Here is a 25492-nt window from a genome sequence, read left to right as displayed (position 1 = left end):
TTACCTGGGGCTGTTGGTGGGTGGGGGGCATGTGTATTGTTTTGATGGAGGATAATTTATGGGGCATGGAAAAAAATAGGTCGATCATTGTCACCAGGCCTGGACTCATGGTGGCAAGTACAAGTGCAAATTGCACCAAAGCAATTGCTCTCCAGGAACGCGCAGTCTGTTTTGTCCCTGAATCAAACGTGACTGTCTTTTGTGCCACTCTCCTCCAACCTTAATAGCTTATTTCACATACTCTATTTTTTAAAAATACATTTTTATTGATTGCAGAGAGGCAGGGAGAGGGACAGAGAGATAGAAAACATCAATGATGAGAGAGGATCACGGGTCGGCTGCCTCCTGCACGCCCCCTACTGGGGATCGAGCCTGCAGACCAGGGCATGTGCCATGACCTCCTGGTTCAGAGGTCAAAGCTCAACCACTGAGCCACACTACCCGGGCTTCTCATACTTTATCAGCCATGTTTCTCCTTTCTTCTAGTTTACATTTCACAGTTATATGGTTTCTCTTGTGCACGTTTCATGGATATACCTAACTTAATATTGTTTATAATCATCCTCTTTATCCTCCTGTTTCTAGGATCACCGTTCCTCCTGAAGTAGAACCTCTAGAGAGTTTAAAAAATGCAATCCTAGGATAAATGATCCTAATAGTTAAATGATGGGGAGTGGAGCTAGAGAAAATAGTTTTCAGCATAAAGTCATTTGCATAGATAAATAATTCAACAATTCTTCTTTCCATTGAGTTGCTATTTGATTTGTTTTTGTACTTTTGATGTGAAAATATGAGTCATCTTGGCATTGGTTATTTATCATGAACTATTTTAAACTTCCATTAAATGGTTGGAGCAGGTTCAAGAAACATTGACAATGTCAACTATATTTTAAATCACGATATTAATTGTGTGTAATGCACCAAGTACAATGCTTATTATTTTGTGGAGATGCATGGAAATTTAGCATTGATATGCTCTTGTACTTTTTACTTGAGGACATAGAGTTTTATAGATGCATTTGCACTTCTCTCACAAATAAGACAATTTTAAAAATTAAAGTCTTTGTTACTGAAGTAGGTTCATATCAATATGACCGTTTTATTTTTAAATGCCTCTTTTATTAACAATGTGTTTGCAAATTGATTTCTAAATTCAATTTTAAATCCCAGGAATGTTGCAGGATATAGAACTAGGAATACATTAAAATTGCAGTTTGACATTAAGTGCTTAGTAAAATGATGAAATAAGAATGACTGACAGAAAAAAATAAATGGTAAGAATATCTTCAAACTTAATATTCCCATTTGAAGAAACAAATTATATAGTTATATAATTTCTAATTATTCAATGTAATTTATAATCATATATATAATTATATATAAATTAGAGGCCTAATGCATGAAATTTGTGCAAGAGTAGGCCTTCCTTCCCCCAGCTGCCGGCACCGGCTTCCCTCTGGCACCCAGGACCCGGGCTTCCCTTGTAGCCCCAACTTTGTCCAGAAGGTCATCCAGAAGGACATCTGGAAGGACGTCTGGTCTAATTAGCATATTACGCTTTTATTATTATAGATTGATAACATGTGATATAGTTATCACATATATTTAATTATAACATATCTAAAATTTATATAGTTATATATAAATTTTTTTAGTATCATGTGAGATAAAAATCATATATAATTAATTCAACATACATATTATATCATATATATGATTTATATAGTTGTGGATAAGTTACATATATATTGTAGTATTAACATTTTCTAAAGCTTTTATTGGTTTGATAGCTTTAAGCATACGCAATTGTAAAAGATCCTACACATATAGGAACAGTAACAAGCATACTGCCTTAGGATGTAACAGAAACTAATCAACACATATTTTACTTTTCTAGAAGTCTAGTGTAGAGTAATATAAGAATGGGTGGGAATTTCTACTTGAAAGCACTAATAAATTAATCCTCAGAATAAAAGGTAGTGCATTTGGTCCTCGAGGTATAGGCACAAGCACATTTATAGCAATATGGATTGTTCATGACAATGACCCAAGATAGAACCCCATTCTAAGAGACTTGCACAGCAATCTAGACCAATTAAATTGTGCTTTACTGTAACTTTATTGCGAGACAGGGATAGAGAGAGAGAGAGAGACAGGACGAATGGGGATGCATTAGATTAATCAAGGCAAGTAAAGTTTCTAACACTTATGTATGGAGGTTAGAAAGCCAGGCTGCTTTCTGAATGGGTATTTGATTCATGAGTGGGAGGTTCAGGTCCCAGCTCCAGCTCTCATTTCCTTACATGATACCCAGTGGGCTGGCCAACCTCCCTGGGCTCCAGGGACCTCATTTGCATATGAATGGTGAGGCCAGATGAGTTTTAGAAATTTACATAGGCCGGTCCTGCTGCATTTTCTTAGAGGTTTTCCCCCCAAAAAGTTTAATAAATAAATGTCAGTATTGTTTTGTAATAAAGATTTCTAACTAAAAATAAAATATTTACTCATTGATTAAGTTCACCGTTCTTGAATTCCTACCGTGTGCCAGGTGCCCTGTGTAATTCTGAATAGGGAGTTTACAGTTAAATAAGTAAAATTAACGCAAAGAGAGGATTGCAAAGTCATTTAATCATTGCCGTTATGAAACATAAAGGAGACTTTATGGTAAGATAAGTGAGTAAGGTATTCAAATACCACAAATGCTGTGAGTCCTCAAGTGAAAAATGCAAGAGCATATCAATGCTAAACTTCCTTGCATCTCCACACAATAATAAGCATCGTACTTGGTGCATTATACACAATTAATATCATGATTTAAAATATAGTTGACATTGTCAGTGTTTCGTGAACCTGCTCCAACCATTTAAGGGAAGTTTAAAATAGTTCATGATTGTCGTTCGGGTAACTGGGTAAGTGGAAACGACACAGAAGAGTTTAGACTTTGTTGTCACCATAAAAGAGGGAATATTTGTAGATTTTTAAGCAAAACAATAAAATACTTAAGTCAGCTTTTAGACAGTAGCCTGGTAGATATAGTTCTGATTCATTGAGGAAAAATGAACCAACAACAAACAATTCTTCTATGAGTCCAAACTTGCTCTCTACATAAAGGAGCATGCCCTTGTCATAGCTCGGGTAAAATCGATGACCTTCTGCGAGTGATGCTTTTGACCAAAGAGGGCATCCCCAGGAGATGTATGCCTGGCCCAAGGGAAGGACGTAGAGTGACAAGGAGAGTCACCTGTCTGCTTTGTGTCTGGATGGTTGCTGTGGATCAGACCCTGGACCATTCCGTGATGTTTCCTGTCCCATGTATGCTGTCCCTCTGTGACAACTCCATTGAACCCAGAGAGCATGGTCTAGCCTGACTTACATAATAAAGTTGGTGTGTTTTTTTTGGGCAGGTAACAGAAACACGGACGGGTCCCCTGGGCTGCAGTAACTATGACAACCTAGATTCTGTCAGCTCTGTTCTGGTCCAAAGTCCTGAGAATAAGATTCAGTTGCAAGGTATGTAAGTAACACTCACTCTCCATGGGCCTCCATGGCAGCCCTCCCGCTGTGATGACTTTCTTCTTGGTGTTATCAGCCCCGTGTGCCGTGCTGGGCTTTTAAAATTCTCAAAAATGGCCAATTTCCCAAATTTTGAACCCATACGAGCATTCCAGACAAGATGGCGGAAATGTCAAGATTCACCGTACTTCTTAAATTATCTGTAGCGGCTGAAAATTTTTCATGGTAGCATTTTACTTCCTTACGGTTCTCCCTGGCTCAACAAGTAGCAGTTTTTTCATAGGTCTGCCTGAGCTTTGCATTTTTTAAAAAAAATATATTTTTATTGATTTCAGAGAGGAAGGGAGAGGGAGAGAGATAGAAACATCAATGATGAGAGAGAATCATTGATCGACTGCCTCCTGCACACCCCCTGCTGGGGATCGAGCTGTCAACCCAGGCATGTGCCCTGACTGGGAATCCAACCGTGACCTCTTGGTTCATAGCTCAACGCTCAACCTCTGAGCCATGCTGACCAGGCAGCTTTGTATTTTTTCTTATAGATTCTGATAAAAGTTGTAAATGTACTTATTCATGGTGTAACATGAACTGTTGACATTTTAAAAATAAATATATATGGCTGTTATGGCTGCATTTGTCTTCTAACAAATAGAAATGTACTTGAGAATACATACATTTTGATATTTATATTTTCCACTATAAAGATAGATTATGTGATAATGCTAGTAATTTACCATCTTTTTCTATTTGAAATAATATAATAGAGTGTTTTAAAAAATAATAACTTTTAACAAGCCTAGATTGTTTCTGAAATGCTCGTGTGTATGCATATTGCTCATTCATTCAGGCTGCGAAAGGTTATGAATAAACATGCACTAGTTTGAATAAGTTCAGGAAAGTCTTAGTGTTGGCACATTGTCTAAATCCTGCCGACTGATCAAAGGAGTAATTCTGAGTTGTTCTTTCTGGTCTGCTTTCTTCAATTGCGTAAGCGCGAACTGTATTTACATATTCAATTTTACATCAACATGCATTTTTCTCTCAATGCTAATTCTTTGTTTTTATTAAATGCACCTCATAGATAATAATTAAAGGTCAAACATTGACTTTTTTAAATAAAGGAAATGTAAGTGTGAAAATCCAGTTTTATAGTAAATAACAACTATGTGTTGGTCAAATTTCCCCTTACTGTTATTTTCATCTACTGATTAGTTTGAATGTTTAGCCTTCTTATTAAATTTTCCTGTTTAGCAATAAATGCTGAAATTGAAACAACATTCTTTAAAAATATATTTATTAATTTCAGAGAGAAAGGGAGAGGGAGAGAGAGGTTGAAACATCAGTGATGAGAGAGAATCATCGATAGGCTGCCTCCTGCATGCTCCCCAACTGGGGCTTGCCCTAGCCAATGTTGCTCAGTGGATAGAGCAACAGTCCTGGGACAGAAGGGACCCAAGTTCGATTCCGGTCAAGGACAGGCTGGATCCCTGGCCCTGGTTGGGTGCTAGCGAGAGGCAACCAATCGATGTGTCTCATATTGATGCTTCTCTCTCTCTCTGTCTCTCTTCCTCCTTTCCACTGTCTCTAAAAATCAATGGAAAATATCCTCGGGGGAGAATTAACAAAGAAAAACAATAACAAAAGAAAATACTGGAAACTGTTAGAAATCAAATGGTGCAGAATAAACACCTGCCTCCCTTTTCAAGGGTAGATAGTCTCTACCTACAATGTAGATGATTCTACATGAGGGGAAAATCACCAAACATTCTGATCAAATAAGTCAGAGAGCCAAACAGGTAAGTTCAAAAAACAAAATCAGATAGTCTGAGGGGTTGAGCATGTCTATATTTACTGGGCTTCTTGCACAGTGCATGGAGTCAGCATATGGTGCAAAGAGTTATAAATATTTGCAATTTTGTGGAGTTAGATAATTTTCCAGGGTTCGTGTTCAACATGCATCAATCCATTTCTCGATACACTGAGTCTTTGACCTTTTTGGTTATCTATATATATAAAAGGCTAATATGCAAAGTGTCCCCTCGGGAGTTCAACTGGAGACCTGGAGTGCAATCGCTCGCTATGACGAGTGCTGACCACCAGGGGGCAGCGTGGAATGAAGGAAGGCCCCAGCCTGCAGCCGCAAGGCCCCTATCGGCCCTTACCACTGACCAGGCCTAGGGACCCTACGTGCATGGGGCCTCTAGTTGTAAATATGTATTAAGCTTTTTTTTCTTTATCAAAGCAAACTTGTTTGCTGTGTTTGCTCTTTAAGGCCTGCAGGCTCTCCTCCCCGACTATCTTCAGGAGCGTTTTGTGCAGGCAGCTCTGAGCTACATCGCCTGCAACTCCGAGGGAGAATTCATCTGCAAGGACAATGACTGCTGGTGTCAGTGTGGCCCCAGATTCCCAGAATGCAACTGCCCCTCCATGGACATCCAAGCCATGGAAGAGAATCTGCTTCGGATAACGGAGACCTGGAAAGCCTACAACAGCGACTTTGAGGAGTCAGGTAAGACCGGGGTTTTAACGCCACACTGCGACTTGGCCCAAGGAACTGCCGTGTTGAAAAGACCATTCTTGGGAGGGATTTTACTTAGCTTTTCATTCTTCTTTCAAATGGACATGGGATTGCTTTTATGGACGGTTATTCACTATTTCACCAAAAACACACATGGCGCTTTGTGTATTTCTGCGTGCTTTCGGCATTGGAACCTAGCCTGCTTTTGAGCTCACATGTCAGTCCTTCTGTTGCGTTCGTCAATACAAGAATGGATTGTGTGACATCTCTGATACCTCGCTGGGTTTTTCCAGGGCCCCTGAGCTTCCTGACATCTCCCCTGGTTCTGTGAGTTCGCTGGGCACATGATCTGCATTCCCCAGTGACCACAGACAACAGTTTGACCAGCCGTTTCCACACAAAGAGAATTGCCCTCATGCCAGCCTCTTATAGAGTGTCCTGGACACACCCACCATCCACCACATCAAAGTCATGGCTTTCCTCAGCACAATCCACCTCTATTTCCAGCCCCATTTGCTGTCTAAGTCAAGACCAGCTTGGCGGTACTGTAATAGCAAACTCCCCTAGCATCTCAGATATAAACTCCGTTCATTTCTTGCTCAGCCCACAAGTCCACACGGGTGAACTGGAGTCTTTGCACTTCCCTGTTCTCACCTCGAGTCCGGCTGAAGAAATGTCCTATCTGGGATGATTTGGGAATGGAGGCAGTAGAAAGAGAGCAGTAAATCACTGCGGCTCTTATGTGACTTGCCAGGAATTGATTACGATCACTTTTTATGGCCAAGTCTAATTTCAAAGGAGACAGAGAGATGCCGTTTTGCCATGTGCCTGGGAGAGAAGATGATGCAGAATGTTGGTGGACAGCCAACGTGTCAGCCAGGGTTGGTTTTTCAGAAACCGGCAGCTAAAAACATATTCTATGTCATCTCACCAGGTAATCTTAGGGGGGACTATATGGTTTACTCTCGGTATCTGCAGTTTCATAGTCTGGGAAAGGAGATGTATACTATTTTGTTATGTGAACTTTGACACATTCAATCCACAGTAGCCATCATTTTGTCAAAACCAAGTAGATGGGCATCAGATAAACAAACTTTGTCAGTAGCAAGCCATGTGATCATTAGTAAGTCATTTAATCTCTTAAAATTTCTGCTATCTCATTTGTTATTTGGTTACCTTATTTAGCTTAGAGGAACTAGGTATAAAATTATCATTCAAAATTAACTATCACATATAATATTGCATCCTCATGGGTGAAGATCTTTGGCCATCATGTGCTTATATTTATAGCATAACTGATTGGTAATTAGAATATAGGAGTAAGGGAAAGAAAAGAAGCTTTTCATAATATCAAGTCTCTAATGATAATTCTTAAAATATTTATGTAAGTTTTAATTTACTGTGATAATCTGCTCATTGGCTCTACTGTAACTTACAGGTATCCCCAGCAGGAGACAATGTTCAGCTTTCATACTAATATATCAAAACCAATTTGGTTTTCACTGCTGTCTGCTCCCGTTGGTCAGTGTGTCCGCTCTGATTCATCAATGCCTGGCTGCATCCTATTTAATATATTATGAATATCACCTTTGCCATCACCAAATTTTATTCTGTACTTCAGTTAATTTCCTAACATCATCTGAAAGAAGATGGTTAAGTGTCAAGCAGGTGTCTTATGCAAGGATTCCTGATTTAGCTCCCAAGGGCTTTCTGCCAGATGCCATCTACCTGCTCCTCTTTGCCTGATGTATTTCCATTCCTAGATCAGGTCCTACATCTCAACTGCCTGTACAGGGTTTCATGTTTTTTTGAGGGCAGAGAACAACATATTTATTTTTTTTTTATTTTTTTTTTACTGATTTCAGAGAGGAAGGGAGCGGGAGAGAGAGATAGAAACATCAGTGATGAGAGAGAATCACTGATCAGCTGCCTCCTGCATGCCCCACACGGGATGAAGCCCACAACCCAGGCATGTGCCTTGACTGGGAATCGAACCATGACCTCCTAGTTCATAGGTAGATGCTTAACCACTGAGCCACACCGGCCAGGCCAGCATATTTCATTTTATCATTACACTAGAGGCCCAGGACATGAAAATTCGTCCCTCAGCCCAGCCTGCCCCCTCTCACAGCCTGGGAGCCCTCAGGGGATGTCCTACTGATGGCTTAGGTCTGCAGGAGGTGACTGGGCGATCAGGGGAAGGCACCACCCCCATCACCCTGCAGCTGCTGCTGCCTCTGGCCTCCTTCTGTGGGAGGCGACTGGCCAATCAGGGGAAGGTGCCGCCCCCATCACATCACTGCTGCTGCCACTGCCGGCTGCTGCGGCTGCCAGCCCTTGGCCCTCACTTCTTAACACTGGCCCCGCCCCCCGCCCCCTGGTGGGTGGGGGACGATCTGGGGCCAGGCCAGCTCGGGGAGGGGCTGTGGGAGGTTGAGGCACAGCAGGTTGCACCCCATCCAGCCTCTGCAGAGGCATGGCGCCAGAACCGGGTCCATGCAGCCCCCTCTCCCACTGCCTTTGCAGAAGAGACCATGGCACTGGCTGGACCGGCCCATGCAGAGGCCTCTCTTGTGCCGCCGCTGGCCCTTGGCCCTCGCAGCGGCTGTGGCTTTGTCTGGAAGGATGTCCGGAAGGACATCTGGAAGACGTCAGGTCTATCTGCTCTAATCAGCATATTACCCTTTTATTAGTATAGAGGAAGACTGGTAAACTGTGCTCTATTTAGTAGACACGTTGTACATCACAGTATATGTTGATTGATTGATTGATTGATGAGTGGGATCGAATATATGCGCAGCCAGGCGCTGCCCTGGCTTTGATCGAATCTGCCTCGTTCCCTGCCTCTTGGAATGTCACTGCAGTTGAACTTGATCTTTTCAACAGGCACATTCAAAGGAGCAGTGCCAAGCACCAAAAACACTTTACCTGTTACATTGTTTTGTTTAGTCTTTACCTCGGGATTGTGAGGGATTGTGGGGGGGTCTTTTTTTTCTATCGCTCAGATCTGAAGAGCATGAACAATAAGGTGACTGATTACAGATAGTGCTTTTTCCATTGCTTTGAATTTATTTATTGAGAAAAAGTATCTCTCTAGAGATGTTTGTTTTAACGCTATCAGAGGCCGTTGTTACTAGAACCCATAATTTGGTCAACTATCAAGGTTAAGTGGAAACCAATCATTCATCATTGATTCAGTATCACCAAACTAACATAAATGGGGACTTTATTCAGTGTTTTATTTGTTCCTGTGTTTTAATGTCAGGTTTGTTTCCTAAGTAGACACAGACGATGGGGAAGGAAGATTAATAACTCATACTGTATATTCAGAGGATTTTTACATGTGTGCATACATGACACACAGGCACAGACAACACTATGCCGACACCTACAGCTTGCACAGAGCATCCGCCAAGTGGCTACAGGGCCTGTCACGGAGGGTCTCCTTTAATGTTTGTTAGCTTGCTAGTATGACTTAGCAGCTAGCCGTGAGGAAGAAATGGCCCTTTCGCTGGTAACAGTCAGCACCTCCTTTAGGGAGCTGACAAAGTGTGAGCGGAAAGATCCTGAAGTTAATTGCCAGCTAAACAAATGTGTGGCGTTATGTCAGATCGTCAGGTAGCTGTGTTGTGTGAACTCCCGGCAAGTATCATCCCGGGAAGGTTGGCCAAATGTGTCGCCCTGGCTATGCAAGATAACACACACACAGAGGAGCAAGGCAAATGTCCCCAGGCACTGTGGGAGCTCAAAGACGTGTCTCAACTCGTAAAACTAACCGGGGCTGGCTCTCGCGTCCGTTTGTCAGGCCTCCTGCCTGGTGGGGGATCCTCTGCTCTGCACAGTGTAGAGTTGATGATTTCACTCCTGTTTCCAGGGGTGGGGAGCTCTCTGAATCACAAAGCCCAGGAGCATGAGCTGGAGCCCTGTCATTAGAAGATGACTCTTGCCCTAGCTCAGTGATGGCGAACCTTTTGAGCTCGGCGTGTCAGCATTTTGAAAAACCCTAACTTCACTCTGGTGCCGTGTCACATATAGAAATTTTTTGATCTTTGCAACCATAGTAAAACAAAGACTTATATTTTTGATATTTATTTTATATATTTAAATGCCATTTAACAAAGAAAAATCAACCAAAAAAATGAGTTTACGTGTCACCTCTGACACGCGTGTCATAGGTTCGCCATCCCTGCCCTAGAGGGTTTGGCTCAGTGGATAGAGCATTGGTCTGCGGATTTAAGGGTCCCGGGTTCGATTCCGATCAAGGGCAGTACCTTGGTTGCAGGTTCCCCGGACCCGGTCGGGGCACGTGCAGGAGGCAACCAGTCAATGTGTCCCTCTCACATCGATGTTTCTCTCTGTCTCTTCTTCTCCCTTCCACTCTCTCTAAAAATCAATGGGAAAATATCCACGGGTGAGTATTAACCAAAAGAGAGAGAGGGAGAGAGAGAGAGAGAGAGAGAGAGAGAGAGAGAGAGAGAGAGAGAGCGCAAGAGAGAGATGACTCTTGTTTATTTTGAAATTGTATTCATTCCTCACTTTTCTGCAAAAGTAGCATAATGGTGCCATGTGCTAAAATATTTGTGGCTCTAACCTTTGTCCAATATGCTTTCTTCTCCATACGCATGCAGTGTCCACTCCCTCCTCCAGGGGGCAGCCTCCAGGTGTTTGCATAATTCTCCCACCTCCCCTTGTGTGTGTTAATGAATCTCATATTCCCACTCTCTTAGGTGACCCTTATTTCTAACCCATTGACCTACCTTGTAACCCTCTTGGAATAATCTCGGTTTGTCGGTGGAATTCAGAACTAAACAGAACACAGTGTTACGAATGTGGATTCTTTAATGTTACATAAAACAATTATCTTTATTCTATATATTACACAGACTAAGAAATCCATTAACTTTTTGGCAACTATGTCATATTGTTCAGGCACATTGAGTTGTGATAAAAAATTTTTAAATAGCCCAGCTGGTGTGGCTCAGTGGTTGAGGGTCGACCCATAAAACAGAAGGTCCTGGTTCAGTTCTTGGTCAGGGCATGTGCCCGGATTGCTGGATCGATCCCCAGTGGGGACTGTGCAGGAGGCAGTAGATCAATGATTCTCTCTCATCATTATGTTTCTCTTCCTCTCCCCGCCTCTCTGAAATAAAATAAAATAAAATAAAAATCCTATCTAATAAAAGAGAAAAATGGTAATTGGCGTACGACGATACCCTTTTCATTGGCTAATCAGGGCTATATGCAAATTAACTTCCAACTAAGATTGGCAATTAACTGCCAACAAGATGGAGGCTAATTTGCATATGTAGGCACAATGCAGGGAGGCGAAAGGGAAAGCAGGAAGAAGCCCCCTGCCACTGACAGTGATCAGAAACCCAGGGGGGAGCTAAGAGCTGGGGGGCAGGGCAAAGGCGGCCCTGGGGCCGCCTTTGCCCTGCCCCCAGCCATGATCGGAGAATCAGGCGCCTTTGCCGCCCTGGCCAGTGATAGCAGGAAGTAGGGGTGGAGCCAGCGATGGGAGCTGGGCACGGTTGAAGCTGGCAGTCCCAGGAGCTAGGGGTCCCTTGCCTGGGCCTAAAGCGGAGCCCACGATTGCGGGGCCGCTGCAGCTGCGGGTCCCCGCTGCCCGGGCCGGACGCCTCAGCCAGAGGCGTTAGGCCTGGGCAGGGGCGGAGCCTGCAACCGCGGGGAGTTGGGGGTCCCCTGCCCAGGCCTGACACCTCTGCCGGAGGCCTCAGGCCTGGTAAAGGGGCCGATCCGGTGATTGGTGATCGGAGGGTGATGAGGGTCAACTCCTCTGGGCGAGGCATCAGGCCTGGGTGGGGGGCGGGGCCGGGGATTGGGGGGATATGATGGTCCCCTTGCCCAGGCCTGAAGCCTGGGTCAGAGGCATCAGGCTTGGGCGGGGGGTGGAGCAAGCGATCAGAGGGAGATGGGGGTCCCCTGCCCAGGCATGATTCCTGGGCCAGAGGCCTCAGGCCTAGGCGGGGGCCAGAGCCAGTGATCAGGGGGAGATGGGGGTCCCCTGTCCAAGCCTGACACCTCTGGCGGAGGCGTCAGGCCTGGGCAAGGGGCTGATCAGGCGATCGGAGGGTGATGGGGGTCTACGCCTCTGGCCGAGGCATCAGGCCTTGGCAAGGGGCAGAGACAGCAATCGGAGGGGTCTGGGGGTCCCCTGCCCAGGCCTGATGCCTGGGCCAGAGGCATCAGGCCTGGGCTGGGGGCAGAACCAGTGATGGGAGGAAATCAGGCCTGGGCAAGGGGCAGAGCCAGCAATCGGAGGGGTCAGGGGGTCCCCTGCCCAGGCCTGACGCCTCTGTCAGAGGCGTCAGGCCTGGGCAAGGGGCCGATCCTGCGATTGGAGGGTGATGGGGGTCAACGCCTGAGGGCTCCCAGTATGTGAGAGGGGGCAGACTGGGCTGAGGGACACTCCCCCCCCCCCCCACACACACACCCAGTGCACGAATTTCGTGCACCGGGCCCCTAGTAATAAAATAAAATAAAATAAAAATAAAGGGAATACTCAAATACTCCCACAGCAGAACAATAAAACTTGATTAAAAAATGTTTTTTATAGATTTTTCACATAGTCTGCTAGTAAGTCAGATCCCCTCTCTTTTTATTTTCTCACACACACACACACACACACACACACACATTTTTCTCTCAAGTAAATGCTGACCTTCACTTTGTTTTCACATTTCTGCCGTTGCTGCACTCTCTGAGCTTTTTTGGAATCCGATTCCACCATGGACTAAAAATAAAGTCTTTTTTGGTTTCTTATTACTCATCGGCTTTTGGTTGGTTGTTGATGTGTTGATTTTAGCAGAAGAGGGCCGAGAGTAGAACCCAGTCCGAAAGCACACTACGGTTTCCCCGGAATCGGAGAAAAATTCCATACGGATTCTAGCAATTCGCTTGGTCCACTTCATTCTTCTTCTGCCCCAAATAAGATCCCATTTTATTTCTAATTAATACCAAACTGAAATGATATCTGAATGCCCAACCATTTTAACATTTTATTTTTTTTCAAAAAAGGGTTATTACCATATAATATAATTAACAATTCTATTTAAATGCCCTCAAGCCCAGTATGAATGATAAATGCCACTTTGCAATAAATTCTGCTACCTCTGATCAGATATTCTTATTTCTGTGCAAAATGTCGACTGGTGTTTCAGTTTGAAATTTATTTCAAAATGTGCAATGAGCGGCCACAGATAAAACACCAACATGCCCTGAGTTTCTCTCCTTGATCATTTTTTTCTGTCCTGATATCTTCCTTTCTGTTAAAAAGTATACTCACACTTGGAAATTCTCGGATGAAATACAGGGTATTTACCATCAAGAAGGTCTCCGAGGACAAGTACATCTGCTCAATCTTTAAAACAATGCTTGAACTTCTCGGCATTTTTTAAAATTCCGAGTCAGCTTTGATGATAACATTCTAGGACGTGACAGTCCTTCCCTGGAGGGTGGAGAGCCGTAGAGGGATCTAGTTAGTTGAAGTTGTAAGAAACTGATTTTTTTTTTTGTCTTAAAGAGAAATACATTTGTCGTGTGTGTCTTTTAAAAAATGTTCTTTGCTCTCTTTTCATCCTAACTCTATCCCATGTTGCTTGAAAGAATCCAAGACAGATTTACAATGAAGCAGAATGTTCTTGAATACACATGTTTTCTTTAATGAATTACCCTGCATTGAAAAGTATTATATCCATGCCCAGCTGTGGGGGCTCAGTGGTTGAGCATCGACCTATGAACCAGGAGGTCACAGTTCAATTCCTGGTTAGGGCACATGCCTGTCTTGCAGGCTCCGTCCCTGTAGGGGGCGCACAGGAGGCAGCCAATTGATGCAATTTGATGTATAGCACAGGAGAAGGCTGACCCTGTATGCCTCAGCTAGTGACATACCTGACCAATGATAGCAAGTGATACCAGAGGACAGGGCGCTGTTGGTCGGCCAGTGGCCTCACAGTGGCCTTTTGTTGTGGCTGTTAATCTGTCTCATGTTGATTTGTTTATTTTTGAATTTATTGGGGTGACATTGGTTAGTAGAGTATATAGGTTTCAGGTGTATAGTTCTATAAAAGATCATCTGAAAATATTGTACTGTGTGTTCAGAACCCCAAGTCAAGTCTCCTTCTACCACCATTCATCCCCTCTTTACCTTCTTCTACTTCCCACCACCCCACCGACATACCCCCCCCTTTTCTCTCTGGGAACCACTATATTGTTTTCTGTGTCTATGACAGTGGTTCTCAACCTTCTGGCCCTTTAAATACAGTTCCTCACGTTGTGACCCAACCATAACATTATTTTCGTTGCTACTTCATCACTGTCATGTTGCTACTGTGATGAATCGTCCTGTAAATATCTGATAGGCAGGATGGTCTGAGGCGACCCCTGTGAAAGGGTCATTCGACCGCCAAAGGGGTCGCGGCCCACAGGTTGAGAACCGCTGGGCCTTAAAGGAACAGAATCTACTCCCCAGAGAAGCATGGCTGCAGGTGGAAGGCAGAGCTGGGGTCATGCCTCAGTGGTGGATGGCCATTTCTTCTTTACGGGGTTGGAGTCTATAACCGTTAACCACCTGGGTCAGAGGGCGGCAGAGAGGGGTCACGGGGAAGGAGGAGAGCCCCCGGGACCTAGAGCAGAAGCTCATCTCGACCGCCCACAGCCCTCCCTCGACATGAAATGCTTGGGGCTGAGAACATATGACAGATCCATAGTCACGGGTTATGTGCACTGAACACCAGCTTCAGAATAACTGCATGGAAAGAGCACAGCCATGTTTTTAAGAACTGTAGTTATGAAGAGAGGGAGAACCTTAAAGCGGCAGATTGAGGACAAACAGATTCTGGTCAATCTTCCTTGATTGGAAAAGTCGCAAGGCCTATTGTCACACCAAAGGGAATGCCATGATGAAGAGGAGACTTAATTAAGCAGGAGAGGGGGCGCCATGAAGCATGCCATGAGGGCTCTGGCCATGGATGAAGGCGGGGATTGGAGTGTGTGTCTATCTTTCTATGGGGCAGGATAAAGACATTCTTCACACGTGTGGTTCATTGGCTAATTTGAAGTAAAAAAAACAAAAAACAAACTGTCAATTTTTCTTTTTCTTTCTCTCTCTTGTATTTATTTTTTTTCCTGTAAAAATCTTTATTGTTTCGTTAGGTCCAATGCATGGGAGAGGGCTTCTCGGCTAAAAAACAAGACACCCGGGGGTGCAGAGGGCCCCCCCAAAGGCCTCTGGGCTCCACAGGCTCCTGGTTGTGCTTGAGGGGGAGCCCAGCCTGGGGGCCCCTGCAGAGGTGAGGCAGGTGTGGCCCCTCTTCCTGATGAGTCTCACCTGCAGGAGGTCACGGGGATGCGGGCCTGCACGGGGAGAACAGGGCCTGTAGCTACAAAAGGGCCTGGCTCCGGCTCCTCTCCAAGGCCCAGGCGGCTTCCGTGGCCCTGAGTTTGGCCCGCTCACCTTGGGAGGCGTCCGCACGTCCTGGAAGAGAATGCGGCCACCGCGCTGGTGTAGCATCTTCAAGATGCTCAGGCCCTCAGCTTCTTCTCCGCCAACCTGCAGTAGACGTGGGCCCCGCCCTTGAGAGCCACATCCTCTTGGTGGAAACAGCAGCCCAGAGAGGTGGGTGTGGGGCCCGCAGAGACAGGTGGCCAGGCGGGTGATGGGGCCTCCATCTCGGTGGTGGAGTAATTCTGACGCATTTGGGAGCGCGTGGTTGTTTGCATTAAGGGGTTAAGGCAGAAAGGAAACCTGTGCGTTGGCTGGTCTGGGAGGTGGCTGTGAAGGTGGCGACTGGATGAGACGCAGGAGAGTGGCCCGAGGCTGGGAGCAGGGGCGTCCCTGGTCTCTCCGGTCCAAATACTGTTGGAGCAGGAGACAGACCCGGGACACCCAGAGCCCGGGCCACTGTCAATGTTTCAATCTTTTTTCTGGAAGAGAAGAAAAATCAGAGTAATTAACAAGGGACACATAAAACGTTCAGCATACAATTTAAATATTCAGTAGGAATGTGAAGCTTCAGGGTGAGATGGAGTATATGATGGAGGTGGCGGAAGGGGACCAGGTGGGGTCTGACCAAACCTGGGTTGGGCAACCTCCTACTGTGCCTGGAAGGAGGGGGTTGGGGGGGGGGCGGGAAAGGCAGGGCCTGCTCCCAGGAGAGAGAGCGCACTGGGTCCTCCATCCTAAGGGCTTTAAGGTGGAGATTTTAGGGGGGCCCCAGGGGACGGTCTCAATAGAACATTCAGCAGCTTTCCAAGTGTGTCCTTTCAGGGTTGTGGTCTCCACTGATTGGTTGGCGGGCACCAGGGCAGGGGTCATTACTCCATGCACCTGGTTCTGATGTCAGCCGTGGCTGGTTTCCTTGCTTCTCTGGGGCCTGGAGCTGAAATACAACTGAGGCCTAGATGTTATCTCTTGGGAGGAAAGGTCAGGGGGGCCAAACTGCCTGACCAGCATATACTAGGAGAGGAGAGGTCAGCCCGGGGGCGAGGCCCCACCCTACAATTGATCTTCCGTTGCTAGGCACCTGGGAGTGTCCACCTGGTGACCTTCTGTTCCTGGCCTATCGTCCTGGCTCTGCTAACAGTGGTTCTCAACCTTCTGGCCCTTTAAATACAGTTCCTCATGTTGTGACCCAACCATAACATTATTTTCGTTGCCACTTCATCACTGTCATGTTGCTACTGTGATGAATCGTCATGTAAATATCTGATATGCAGGATGGTCTGAGGTGACCCCTGTGAAAGGGTCGTTCGACCACCAAAGGGGTCGCGTCCCACAGGTTGAGAACCGCTGGCTCTACCACGTCATGTAGAAAAATATTTGTAAACTATCAAATACTGTGCAAAAGTTCATTTTACTTATTGATTTTGGACATTATTTCTGGGTGTCATTGAACCGACCTGTGAGATAAGTGAGCCTCAAATAGGCTGCGTCTTAGCCTCAGCTGTTCTACATCAGAGATCTGGATTTAGTGATTGCTCATTGGACGGCGTTGCTATATCTGTTGTTGCCTGTGTTGACTTTAGAGAACTCGCACATACATCATGAAAACGTTTGTTTTGCTTTTAAGTTGCATATGGAAAGGGAGCCTGGAAAGGGAACAGAAATCATTTGCATGCCAAGGCGTTCCAAGTAACCTTATACACACAGTTCCACGCGTTGTTTTTACCCCGAGAAGCGACTAGAGAGCTATTTTGAATTATTTATGTTAACCATCTGTTCCCTGCACATCATATCTTCCAGAACAGACAGATCCCATGCCCTTCCGACTTGAGCTACCACTACTTTTAGACGAGCAGCTGTTTTCTTATCAAAAATCCATACTGAAGCCATTTATCCTAAACTGGTGAATTCCATTAGTATTTCCAGGGCTCTAGCTGGATGAATCTGCTTAAATAGCATTCTCCTTAAAAACAGGTGCTTAAGTGGCTTATCCCAATTCTATCATTTAACAATAGTACTTAGGAAAAAAAAAAAAACCACACTCTAGATTTTCTGCTAAAACAAAATAATAGGACTGCTTTCGTTTACTACTACTTTTTGTTAAGAAAACAGCACGCAGTTGTCAACATATGGTACTTGCATGACCTTGCCTTGCTCAGAGAATGGTCTCGATCTAAACTGTTTTAAGTGGAATTAACATTTTTTACAATAGCTTAATGATCATAATTTCAAAAGGACACATACAAATAAAAATGATTTTTGATCACTCTCTTAATAGCATCGGGCCACTGTAACAGATTACCACAAACTTGGTGCCTTAAAACAACCAGAAAGGTAGAAAATCAAGGTGTCGACAGCACCTTCCTCTCTCTGGATGCTCTAGGGCAGTGGTCGGCAAACTGCGGCTCAAGAGCCACATGCGGCTCTTTGGCCCCTTGAGTGTGGCTCTTCCTAAGCCTTAGGAGTACCCTAATTAAGTTAATAACAATGTACCTACCCATATAGTTTAAGTTTAAAAAATTTGGCTCTCAAAAGAAATTTCAATCGTTGTACTGTTGATATTTGGCTCTGTGGAGTAATGAGTTTGCTGACCACTGCCCTAGGGGAGAGAAAAATGGTTGCTGTCAGTCTTTCTTGACTTCTGACCCCATCACTCCGAACTCTGTCTTGGAGGTCACCTTCCTCCTCCTCTTCCCTATGTCATCTCCCTCCGCCTCTCCACTATAAGATCATGGGGATGGCCCTGCCGGCGTGGCTCTGTGATTGAGTGTTGACTTATGTACCAGGAAGTCAAGGTTTGATTCCCTGTCAAGGCACATGCCCAGGTTGGGGGCTCGATCCCCAGCAGGGGGGTGTGCAGGAGGCAAGCAATCAATGATGGTTCCCATCACTGATGTTTCTATCTCTATCTTTCTAAATAAATAATATATATATATCTTTCTAAATAAAAAATATATATCTTTTTATATATAAATTTCTAAATAAAAAAATATATCTTTTAAAAGTTGCAATTAAAAAAAAAATCACTGGTATAGCCTTCAGAGCCTGTTTCAATAAACCAGATTAATCACCCCATGTTGTCAAAGAAAAACTTGCTACAGATAAATTACAAGGGCAAGGAAAGTCGTACTTAGGACTATTAACATGGAAGAGAGAGATGGGTCTCAATTCAGCTTCAAGAAAAGGTGGTAGATATTTTAAGCGCTGGATGCAGTGGTCGGCTAACTCATTAGTCAACACAGCAATGATTGAAATTTCCTTTGAGAGCCAAATATTTTAAACTTAAACTATATAGGTAGGTACATTCTTATTAACTTAATTAGGGTACTCCTAAGGCTTAGGAAGAGCCACACTCAAGGGGCCAAAGAGCCGCATGTGGCTCGCGAGCCGCAGTTTGCTGACCACGGAGCTGCTGGAGGAAAACAATAGCAGAGGATGCCCTAGCCGGCTTGGCTCAGTGGATAGAGTATCAGCTTGCGGACTGAAGGGTCCCAGGTTCGATTCCCGCCGAGGGCACATGCCTGGGTTGCAGGCTCGCTCCCCAGTAGGGGGTGTGCAGGAGGCAGCCAATCAATGATTCTCTCTCATCATTGATGTTTCTATCTCTCTCCTCCCTTCCTCTCTGAAATCAATAAAGAAATATATTTAAAAAAAAATAGCAGAGGACAAGTCTGGGGGTGGGGGCTCAGCCAGTGTTACCAGGTCATCTGTGTTTGCTAATTGGCGATTAGTTGGGCTCTTATCTTCCCACAGAGGGTGAGAGATGGGCTCTCTCTCTTTCCGGATGGTTATATTTCACAGGGATGGCTCCCAGGTCCTTGAGAAAGACATTCCCGGGTTGTAAACCTGTCTAGATGCTGGGATAAGATTTACATCTCAAAGGGGCAGAGGAAGAATTTACAATTGCAAGTTTCCTCAAGTAAATGCTCTCAGTAAAGAGAAGTCAGGGACTGCCTTAGTCCGTTGGGACTGCGATGGCAAAAATGTCCTCGGTAGTGTGGCTTACAAACAACCAAAGTTAATTTCCCATCGAGGTGGCCCGTGAGAAGTCCAAGTTCAGGCCCCAGCAGATCCAGAGTCTGGCGAAGAGCCACTTCCTCAGTCTTAGATATTTGTTACATAAGCAACCCCATCACCTTGGGGGTTAGGATTTCAACATATGAATTTGGGGGCAATGCATTCAGACCATATCAGGGACCTGTATTCCAAAAGGAACCTGTCTTTAGGTTTAGTCTCGCTGAAGGGACTATGAAGGCCATCTTGGTCAAGGTCAAGGCTTAACTTGATCATATCTGCGAAGATGTACTTTTCAGTTAAGATCACATTTACAGGTGCCAGGGAAGAGCATGTGGATATTTTTGGAAAGGCACTCGGGACAGAGCTTGTAAACGAGAACCACTCATGGTGTCTGAACTTTTGGCCCAGTATCCACATTTTCAGAATCCTCCCTCGTGGAAAGATGTGGACTTTGTTATAGTGCATTAAAGTCACAGCAAATGTTTTTGGCTTGGGTCTGGGGAAAGAGTAGGTGTTCAACAAATGTATTTGAAAATTTTTACTTTCAAATGTTTTATTAAATGGTATTTCTTTCGCTGGTAGACCAGACATTTATGTCATCAGACATCTCCAATCAATTCCATTTTCACATACTAGAGGCCCAGTGCATAAATTCGTGCACGGGTGGGGTCCCTCAGCCTGGCTGGTGATCAGGGCTAATTGGGGCTGGCCAGCTGGGGGTAGGGGGGGTGGGTAGGGAACATGGGAGGTTGACTGTGGGAGTGCACTGACCACCAAGGGGCAGCTCCTGCATTGAGCGTCTTCCCCCTAGTGGTCAGTGCATGTCATAGTGATTGGTCAACTGGTCGTTTGGTTAACTGGTCGTAATGGTTGCTTAGGCTTATATAGATGATTGGTACAGCTACATTTTTAGGTCCAGATCTTGAAACTTAACTATTGTCATCTAATAGATGGCATGATAGAAATTCAAGACAGTAAGAAAAATGTAGCAGTTATGTGTTCATTATTTCCTTTTTTTAAAAAAAATATTTTTATTGATATCAGAAGAAGGAAGAGTGAGAAAGAGAATCATCAATGATGAGAGAGAATCACTGAGTGGCTGCCTCCTTCGTGCCCCCTACTAGGGATTGAACCTGAAACCTGGGCATGTGTCCTGACCAGGAATCAAAATGTGACCTCCTCTTTCATAAGTCAACGCTCCACACCAGCAGGGCTGCTGTGTTCCTTATTTCTATCTGTAGTTGTATCCTCCTAGAATTAGGGGAAAGATTGCTATACCAGTTCAGTCAACCTTCTACCAATACAAAACTGACAAATGAGATAATGATAGCTCAGAGATTCAGTCTTTTTTCTTTAAGTGTGGGTTTGTGATAGTGAAGAAAAACATCAAAGGGCTTAGCAGCATTGTTCTCTAGTCCTCTTGCTAAAACCCTAGAGTTCAGCTCAAAACTCGGACATGATATATAAAGCAAGCAGGATGGGAGCCAGGCTGGGGACCACGAAATGCAAGGAGCAACTTAACCATGAGTCTGGTATTTTTGTTGTTCTCTTCTTTTCATTTTATTGCCTTTTATATCACCAACTGCTAGGTGTGCTGATTCAGGTTAACGTTAATAAAACCGACCATTGCAAACCCATTATTCCCCTTTACAGAACAGGAAACTGAGTCACAGGTACGGCAAGGAACCTCCCCAAGGTGCCTGCATGGTCTGGCTCCAGAGTATCTTCGTTAAGCCACCACCTGCCATGCAGAAAGCAGACATTTGCTTTAACATGATCACCAGCTGATATTAGATGAGACATCTTTCTCACTGCAGATCCGTTTTCCTAGAAAGATGACTCACTTTATATGCAAGGCAGACATTACCTTGTTTTCGTTGAGCGGCTCCATGGGAACGTTTAATTAGATTGGCGAAAACTCGGGATCCTTTTTGGTCCTTTAAAATAGGGAAGTAGATCATTAATAAGGGCCGCTTGTTGTCTCGGACAGACACTGGGTTGAGGGGTGTAGACAGGAAGGCATGTCAAGACGGGGGTTGCCATAGCCATGCAGAAACCTGGGAATATCGCATTTAAGATTACAAACAGTCTCCATGAGTTCTCAATATAATTATGTTTTCTTTATGATTTTGCAAGGGTGTTAATTGCCTGGCTAGTCATTAACTTCCCCAGGTGACTGTCAGGAAATGTAATCAATAGGAAGAGTTGGGGGGTTGTGTGGGGGGGGACCAAGCTGTCGCGGCTTCTACGCCCAAGATCCCCTTCTCACCCCTGGCAAGGCGTCGCTGTTTTAATAAAATGAGCAGGTGTGAGTGCAAGGGTTACTCGGAAAGCCACCAGCGAAATCAGTTCATCGCCCGGCTCCGAAAGGAACGCGTAGCCAATCAGAACTTTGCAAGATAATTGCCTCATTTCCAGACTTAAATACATTACGGGCCTCCTGCTAGTGTTGCACCTGGCAGATCTACTTATTAAAGTTATGAAGGGGAAGAGTTTGCTGAGACATTTTCAATATTATGCTGACATTGGAATAAAAGGAAGGAGAAAGGTAGGTGTGATGTAATTCCGTCGATGCCTGCTCAGGTCAGGATATATCATTATTCCCGCAGAGCCGATAACCAAATTTCATCCATGGAAATATTTCAGATGATTCTGTACGAAGTAAAATCTGCTGAAGTTAAGTGCGTTTCCTCCCTTATAGGTCTTCAAGTTCCCTGGACTTTTTTATTACTCAGATATTGGCTTATCATTTAGGCTCTCCAACTTAATATTTCTTTTCCACCCAGTCTGTTTTCTTTCGGCTTCATCGTGGCTTTCTATGCGTGTATAGATACTGTGTGAGTAATGGGTATGGGCTGGGAGAAAATGAAATTCAATCTCTATCACGGTGCTAGCAAAACAATTATAGGTGTTCCGAGGTGTGATTAATCTTCCTCAGCAAGCAAGGAGGATGCGGAATCAGGGGTCCAACTTTGAGCATCCGTATTTTAACCTAATTCCCTAGACATGTTCTCCACTCCTTCCTAGATGCCATAAATAATAACAAAATGTGGATGTCTGATGGACAAAAATGTGGGCTTGCAAAGTGTGATGTTATAACTGCTTCTATGAAAGGCTATTCCACTAAGTAATTGTCTTTAGAATCCACTAACAATTGCAACAGCAACCACTGGTGTTGAGAAAGGTAGTAAACACCTATTGCGTGCGGGAAAAGTTACAAATCTCAATTTAATACAAATGGGGAGACATAATGTGTGCTAACGTACTATGTGCAATGTACAAGCAGCCCTACATGATATCCCATGGTTCCCTGTGAGCTAGGAATTGCAGGTGCATAGTGCCATATGCAAAACCTTAGGGGAGTGTGTGTTACAGAATTTGTACTATTTCAGGGTTTAGAATGATAATGTGATACAAATATGGCATATTACATGACATGCCAACTTATTGGTATTTTGGGAAAGGTTTGTTTCCAAAATAATTTGGGCTTGGTTGACGAATGAATGATAAATCCTTGCTTGCTTCTTGGAGTTTCTTGCGTTTTAGTATTGTAAATATGGGTGGTGGGACCTATTACCAAGACTTATTATTATTCCTGACTTTCAATTGTTTGTTAGGTAATTGAAAAAAATTTTCATTAGAAATATGTAGCAACAGGTTACAGATTGGGCTTTTTTAAACAGTTTGACATCGAGTCATAAAATAATAAGACACTCAGATTATGTTGGATCTGGATTTGTAGTCACTGCATAACCTCGTCTCTGCTGACTGCCACAGAGGTTGCATCTTGGGAGAGGTACACTGCCATGACAGAGACGATATTGGTTGGCCGAGTGGCCAGCTGGTATGTAGTTGGAAAGGGTGCCAACAAAGCTATCTTTGGTGATGCTGGCATTGGTATTACTTGCAAGGCAGACACTTGCCATGAAGTTGCAAAGCAAAGCCTTAGCGAGATGGGTTGATTGTGGATGGATGTGTTTGGCTGCGTGGTAAAGAAACGGATAAGCTCTCTTTGGAACATGAAAGGGACAGAGTGGCCCGACTGGTGTGGCTCAGTGGTTGGGCCTCAACCTTTGAACCAGAAGGTCACAGTTCAATTCCCAGCCTAGGGTGGAAGCTCGAACCCCAGTGGGAGGCATACAGCAGGCAGCCCATCAATGATTCTCTCCCATCATTGATGTTTCTATCTCTTTCCCTCTCCCTTCCTCTCTGAAATCAATAAAAATATGTATTTTTTAAATGTGGGTGAGCAATAGATTGTTGTTGTTTTAAGCATCTAGGATTTTTGGAATGATTTGTTATAGCAGCAAAATGTAGCCTCTCTGGACAGTTACAAGGCATATAAGAGATAGATTAGATTAGATAGATGATAGATAGATAGATAGATAGATAGATAGATAGATAGATGACAGACATTGATGGTAAATAAATACATAGATTTTTGTTCATGTTTTCAGTGTCCTATAAAAGTAATCTTTATGCTTCCTAACGTATTGTAGAATTTAAGAAAATTATAGTTTGTAATATATGAAAAATTGTTCCTAAATCTCTCTTAACTATATTGACTACATTTATACAGAGAAGCAATATTTCTGGCTAAAGTCTAATGTTTCCATGGGTTCCCATAAAATAAACATCCCTTGAAATTGAGTCTAGTTTTTTATTTTTGCTTGTTTGTTTTAGGATGAGTTAAGTAATGTATTGTGAACAACTGAAGTCCATTGGAACATAAAAATAAGTGTATTTTCATTTTCGGTCCTTGTGTCCTGCCCCGGCCTATGACCGATGGCGAGATATTTTTAAGGAATACATCTCTGCTAAATCACCATCGTAATGCTTGCACAATGGTGTGGCACCCTTTATTGACCATTTATTTGGGAGCCTGAAATATTGGTTCCATTGTAGATCAATCCCTCTGATAACAATTTCACCAGCTTTGCAATTTGCTATTTCAATTTAATATCGCCAGTGGTGTTAGCCCTGCCATTACTTTTATTGCTTAGATTAGTATTGAAAATATTGTGGTGAGAGAGAAGGAATATTGCCGTGATTTTATTATGAGGCCACTTTTCTTCTCCACAACGCCAGGACGCTACCCGAGCTTCGGCCTCTCCGCCGTGGAGCATCATTTATATCTTTTACGACTGGCTCTCCGGTTCTCCTCTAAGAATAGTAATGGCGCCTCTCAGGACTGCGGCCCTAGCAGCTCACCGCTGGAGCAAATCACATACACATGATGCTCCCATTTTGAAACTCGGCAGCCCATTTTAGGGGGGGAAATCCAATGATAGCTGTGTCAGTGTTGTTTCTGTGCCCCATGAAATTCCAAGATAATCTATGATGAAAAGGGGGAACGTTATGGGAAGTAAATTCAGCTTAAACTAACATGGTTTTTATCTTTATTGCTTATTTTTCCCTATTTTTTTTTTAATGGCAGTTGACATTCAGTGTGATATTAGTTTCAGGTACACAGCATGGCAATTAGATGTTTATGTAATTTATGAAAATGGCTGTTTTAAGTACGCATTAAACTTTTCATAGGAAATCACTAACCTTCTTTGACCTTCATTTTCATTGTTTGTTAAAAAGGAATAAAAACTCTAAAAATTGACAATTGGCCTTAAAAAGGGGTTGGGGGGCGGGGGGTAGTTTCAGGCATGCTTTTCTCTCTGGAGAGAGAGAATATATCCAGGAAATGTTACTTGCTATGTGGGGATGAATTAAAGTCGGTTCTTACCACCATGACCATGGCTTGGCTTGTCGGACACTTGATACAGTCTCAAATGAACTTGATCTCATAGGCAGGTGCTACTAATGTGTTCAGCAGTTTTTCTCTGGATATCTCTCACAAGGCTTCATACCTGGGGAAATTTATTCAGCATCTCTAGTTACCATTTTATTTATCTGTTTATTTTTTGTTTGTTTGTTGATTTCAGAGAGGAGGGAAGAGGGAGCGAGAGAGAACATCAGTGATGATGCAC

At 44.0% G+C, this 25492-nt stretch overlaps 1 protein-coding gene across 2 annotated transcripts in view; it reads left to right on the top strand.

Annotated features, from left to right (window-relative positions):
- The window catches only part of BRINP3 (BMP/retinoic acid inducible neural specific 3), a 170180-nt gene that overhangs the window by 100696 nt on the left and 43992 nt on the right, over positions 1–25492 (top strand). For both annotated transcript variants that reach the window (XM_059677811.1, XM_059677812.1), the window contains exons 5-6: positions 3405–3510; positions 5786–6022. In XM_059677811.1, the coding sequence (XP_059533794.1) occupies positions 3405–3510; positions 5786–6022 (343 nt within the window). The remainder of the gene's footprint in view (positions 1–3404; positions 3511–5785; positions 6023–25492) is intronic.

The sequence above is a fragment of the Myotis daubentonii genome, chromosome 20 (assembly GCF_963259705.1).
Source record: "Myotis daubentonii chromosome 20, mMyoDau2.1, whole genome shotgun sequence".
Classification (NCBI taxonomy): domain Eukaryota; kingdom Metazoa; phylum Chordata; class Mammalia; order Chiroptera; family Vespertilionidae; genus Myotis; species Myotis daubentonii.
This window is presented reverse-complemented; position numbering and strand designations above follow the sequence as displayed.